The sequence below is a fragment of the Nestor notabilis genome, unplaced genomic scaffold (assembly GCF_000696875.1).
Source record: "Nestor notabilis isolate BGI_N333 unplaced genomic scaffold, ASM69687v1 scaffold35622, whole genome shotgun sequence".
Classification (NCBI taxonomy): Eukaryota; Metazoa; Chordata; class Aves; order Psittaciformes; family Psittacidae; genus Nestor; species Nestor notabilis.
Genome location: NW_009918459.1, coordinates 57142 through 63141, shown reverse-complemented (window position 1 = coordinate 63141; position 6000 = coordinate 57142). Strand labels below are relative to the sequence as shown.

General features: G+C 38.1%; 1 protein-coding gene across 1 annotated transcript in view; it reads right to left on the bottom strand.

The window, feature by feature from the left end:
• BANP (BTG3 associated nuclear protein) overlaps positions 1–6000 on the bottom strand; it is a gene marked incomplete at its 3' end in the record, with an annotated part of 68293 nt that overhangs the window by 11977 nt on the left and 50316 nt on the right. Inside the window, exon 7 of the mRNA XM_010009717.1 lies at positions 2651–2818. Coding sequence (XP_010008019.1) covers positions 2651–2818 — 168 coding nt within the window. The remainder of the gene's footprint in view (positions 1–2650; positions 2819–6000) is intronic.

The window sequence follows — 6000 nt, the reverse complement described above, 5'->3', positions numbered from 1 at the left end:
GGAATTCTGCTATATCAACTGTACAGTATGTATAATTAGGAACAGATGCCTGTGAATTATGATGCTGTAATTCCACTGAGGGGTTCCAGGGATGTGAAGCCACAAAGGCAAAGTCTAAGCAGTTCACGAAGTTACCCGAACAGAGCAGTGGAATTGCAGCTCTCATGCAAAAGTTACCTTTTAAACATGTGGTAATCTCCTGTTTCTTTCCCCTTACATCTTTTCTTCTCCCTGTATGCTTATTCAGCCTCTCAACCCACTTTCCTGTTTTCCTCATACCTTCTCTTCTTTCTTCAGGTGAGATACCATTCCCACCTGATTTAGGAATGCAAGTTAGTTTTGCAAAGGACCACCTGATTCTGGAAAAGTGGTCTGTTTTTCTAAGAGCTTTTTCACCATGGGTGCGAATGCAGTGGTGAATTCATCTAACATCTTTACGGCCTCCCAGAAAATGATGCCAATGACATTCTGAGTAAGAGCAGTATTTTAAAGAAAATTAACAAAAGACTCTGGATCCATGGGAACATTTTCACATACCGTTACCAGAGGCAGCTGTTAATGTTATTGCCGGTACTCTGCTTTTGGCTGCACAGCCTATACAGCCCTGCCAATGACGTGCCAAGATGTCTCAGCTGAACTTCATCATCTTCTGGACCAAAGACATCTTTATAAGGACATGCAGCCACTTCTTTGCTATTAGGGGACACACACAGGCGGCCCAATAACTCCTGGGAAAATCATGGATATTGATACACCACTGGCAGCCAGCTCAATTCCAGCTGAATGAAGGAGCCTGGGCACACAACCCAAAACACCAAGGTGGCTCTTGCAGGACCAGCCCATAAGAGTCCACACTCACTACTCCCACCTGCACAGACAGCACACTGCTGAAATCCCAGGAGTTAATTCATGTGTCCCTGTACCCAGGGAACAATTTACACATAAATCAGATTAGTGGAACTGCATGGGGGGGAAAAATCTGAGTTTTCAGCTTAACAACAACAGCAAAAAATACAAAACAAAAAAAAAAAAACCAAAACAAAACAAAAAACCAAACAAACAAACAAACAAAAACCCACAAAAAAAACCCACCAAAACTTATTATCTCATGGCCTTCTGAAGACAAGAATTCATTGAGCCTGAGTATGTTTTACATCTCTACAAAGGTATCCCCAAATCTCAAAACAAGGAGATTAAAGATTAATATTTTTTAATAATAGACCTTAACAACAGTCAAGGAGGACAGTCTAATGAGCACAGGCCCATAATATCCACTTACTACTGCATTTTTATTCTAAAATACTGATTGCTTAGAGACTGAAAATAAAAATCCCATTAACATATATATGGCTTATGGTTATCATTATGTTGATTAGTTGTTTTAATTTGAGAATTTTGGATACGATTCCCAGTTCCAGCACATAAAATTTTCCATTGAAAGCAGATTTTGGCATTCTTTGCATGAGATACAGTGGTTAGTGTTAACATGCAACCAAAAATTTTATGCAGGCAAATAAACTTACTTCCTTTTCTTTGGGCTTGCTTCCAAAACACTGGTTTTAATATATGACGTACAAATGTCCCATAACACTGCTTTATATTAAAAGCATAAGCCAGAAACGTCCTATGAGAACACTTCTTAGGCCAGTATTTTTCATTTGTTATTATTAATCATGTCTGCATACCTATATGGAAATATAGAATCACCTACAACATATTTAAATTCTTCAGAGGAAAACACTTCAGGAACAAAATTTAGCACGTCCTACTAAATGGTGTGAAAACACCAAGGAAGATGTATTCACCTGAATCCTTTTATGAATGTCAGTTGCAGAAACATTTTGACCCTCTACTGAAAAAAAATACCATGGTAAAAAAAAAACCCATATCATAGCATGAAACTGCATGTGCTTCAGTTAACACATGGAGATGGATGTTCTCAAGCATCTCAGTGAAGCCAGGCATTCAAGATAACATACAAACCCACAAAGCCAATCTCTCGCTCTGGAATGTACTACATTAATTTCTGGCAAATCCATAGGTTACTACTGTTTTAGAGACAGACTCTCTTTTCCTTCTTCTTGTGAACACACATACACACATCTCACTTCCTTTCTAGGATCATTAATGGACTGCAACCAGGAGCATGACTGCAATTTGTAGATGAAACAGGATTAGAATCTCATTCTACCAGTGATCTACTTCGATACAAGCACCACAAGGCTGGTGGAAGCCAACCACCCCAGGAGGTGCTTGGCTTCCACTGAAGGCCCATGATGATTTAACTACGAAGGGATAGCTTCACTTAGTACGCGGATACACTCCTTGAGAAGCACTATAGATATACACGCACTGTAATAGAGAGGCCTCTTCACCAATGATAAATGGTACTTCCAGAAAAGAATACAGAACAATATAAAACCAACCCCGAAACTTCAATTGTGAGAAACATGGGTTTCTCTACTTATCTTTGTAAGGCAAAAATATCCACATTTGTAGGTACTACACACACCTGTTGTAATTATAACTAAGATCAAGCTAATTTTCAGGTATATTGAAAACCAAACGGCATTATTGCCATAAGTTTCAATTTCTGTTGGGGTTGGTTTGGTTACTGTGGGTTGAGGAGAGGGTTGTATATTTTTTTCACCTGAACCACTGTAAGATGATGATGAAGGTGTTCGTCTTGAAAAGCTTTTCACAGCAAGACTCTGCCCTCGCTGTTTCCGCCTCCAAGCTGTTCGGCATTTGGAGTCTATGCTTTGCTTGATTCTGTACCAGTCAGATTCTGTGATCCCGAATTTGTAAAATAGGTGACCTGTAATTAGAGAAAAACACAAAGGGCTGAAAATCAGTATAAATCTGTACTTTTTCCAGAAAACGCATAGATGGCACACACTGTCACACACAAAAGGTGTCGTCCTTGACACTGCCTAAAGGGATACAATGACATTATGAAAAAAGCCAAAGCCATACAGTGATGCAATTTCAACAACTATTCACAAAATTAAATAACCACAAGTAGCAAAATTAAGTAACCACATAGTTACGTATTTTTAAAGATCAGAATATTAGAAATTTCCTAATCTACACTTCTGTCCATAGAAACTGCACTATTACATTAAAGCTGTGCAACATTAACCAACGGAAAGATCCACCACTTCAAAGCCAAAATTAGAAAAAGATTTCTTTCTCACTGGTAGTGCCCCACAATATATACACATCTGGTAAGTAGGAAGCAATATAAAGCTCCCTATAAAAAAAGGGCAAACCTCTTTTAAAGCTCAGTTCAAAATTCACCAGAATCCAATAAAAACGCAAGACAAAATTAGAATCCTCTAAAAATGCTACCACTAGTATTAAGTCATTTAAAGAGCCACATTACACCCTTTCCAGCCTTTGGTGCTAAGTTGCCAAGCTGTTAAACAAACACAACATTTGCTCATGAGTTGAGCCGAGTATTTTGAAACCAAGCTCATACAGACTGAGTCCTGCTGCCAACTCAAACCAGGTTCATTATCATGTGCACCCAAAATGGAAGCCCAAGAAACAGAGGGAGCAAAAAGACTATTTCAGGTATGGCAAAAAATACTTGTTTCAACATCTGGGCAAAAGGTTTTAAAACTGGGAAGGAAGTGTTGTGCATTGTCAGCTGTTTCAAGGTCCTCCTCATACTGCTAAATACTTTTACTGTTTTATTGTAAGCTTCCAAGTGGTTTAGATTTTGCATAAAGCATCAACAGTTGAGAGCATCTGCCTGTATGTTAAGAGAAATTTATAATCCACGTGGCTGCAGAAAGAAAAAAACCACATTTGAGAAAGTAAACCCAAAGGTTCAAACCCCAGGAATTAAAACAGAGCTATGTGAACATTTATAACATTCTCTAAAACTTCAGTACTTTCCGGATTTAGATGTGCAATACTGCAGTTAAACATTCCAAAGCTATAATAAATGCTTTTACTCAACATAACTATGCTTGAAAGATCTCTGTAAGAGTCGCATTTTCCTTTTGGTATCAGACAAATGATTTGAAGCCTACAGCCACAAAATTTCAGGTTCACACAAACGAAGAGCTTTGTACTTCCTTTGTATTACAAATGAGCCCAGTCTCCTCAGAAACTGCAATTTGCTGGTTACTGATCTAACACAGTCAAGCACAGTACTTTATCTCTTATGTCATCATAATTTTTTAAACACGTTCATTTTTTGACACTCCAGATAGTACTTTCTATAATCTGTTCAAAAAGCAGTTTGAAATAAATTAGAGAACATACAGGAGGAAAACACTGGCACCAAAAACCTAATTCAAAATCACTTTAAAGGCCCCGAGACTTCTCACTGGCAAGCAACAGCAAGCATGTTACTTGAGAGATTTCTTTACAACCCCTATATTATGTGTCCAAAAAGGCAGTGGGAGTAGTAAAGGAGGAAAATCTACTGAAATTATCTGCTGCTGTGCAAGTTCGCTTTCCATAGGTGTCAGCAAAAGGAAAGCACATTCTGTATTGTGAATACCAAGACCACATTTCTCAGCGTAATCTATTACTAATATGCACTACACAGAGAAATGCATTTATAGATGTCTGTAGAAGTGTCCAATAAAAACGGTTGTGCATTAACTCTTTATGCAATTTCAGCTGTCAGAACATACAAAAGTTCTTGTGTAGTCCTACATAAAACACAGTCACATGCTCTGTGGTGCCTTTAAAAAGTGTCCGTATTTCATTTACAAATACATTTTAATGACTTTCACATTGTATGCTGCTCTGTTTGGAGATGTGACTGAAGCAACTGTAGGTCAGAGAAAACTCTCAGAAAAGCAGTCTAGCTAGGAATTCGAACTATTACAGTGTAATCCATGGGATAGTCCAGGATGTCACTTAATTCAGAGGGAAAACAAAAGCAATATAAATTAGTTGAGAAAAGACATATCAGATGCAGTGAGCTGTGCACAAGAGAAGACCCAAGCCGTGTAGGACAAGAGCTTGAGAAAGATGATGAATGGCAGAATTGTGACATTAAACATCCCAGAAATCGCTCTCTTGAGGGAAGACAGGAAATGACCTTCTACTTACTGATCACAAACGCTATCATTTAATCAATGTGATAAGGAATGGCCATGAAATACTGTATAGAGACACCACTACCTTCATGGAGAGAACATGACTTCAGAGGAAAGCATGGAAAATCAGTAACAACCTAATAGGGTAAAGTCAGACAAGAAGATTTTAGGCTACAGAAACCCAAGACATCAGGCACAGATTTTTTCAAAGCCAGGTGTGCTTATTTCTGTTCCCTTATTCATGAAATTCCTACTTTGCTGTTATGGTGGTAGAAGGTGTAAAGCTGATCTAGATGAAAGGCCTGCTGTTTGCACAGATTTTTACCATAACTGCCTACTTGGTCACAGTAACTGCATGTGCAAATTAGGCACGAAAAATTAGCCTTTAAGTACAAAGGTAGTTGATATAAAGGTTAAATGAATTTCAGATGTATAAATCTATCCAGTTGGTATTACAATCTAAAACGCTATTCTTCAAACAGGTCTCTAGAAACCACATTTCATAACAGGCCATCGATGACTCAGGAAAAACCTAATGCTAATGACTGCAGTGTATTTTTTAAGTAGATAAAAAGTTCGCCATAACATCAGAAATATCATTTACCTGCAGTAGAGATACATCCCCAAAACATGTGCAAACAATATTTGAAAACTGGAGCATGCTGACTTTCTGTTCTCTATCCATAAATGATCACACGCAGGAGAGCAGTCAGCTGTCTCATTCTGAGTATCTCAAACACTAAACAAAGTCAGAAAGACAGCAATAAAGCAAGATTCTGCAAATGAGGCATTTTAACTTGGGGAAGTCCATATTAGAAAAGACAGAAATTCTTCTGTGAAAGAAAGGAGATTTGACTTTTTTTGGAACCTGTGCTTGTCAAAAGCAGCATGAAGCATTGTAATCTGTAAGCAGCACAGTATCTATGAGGCACATAAC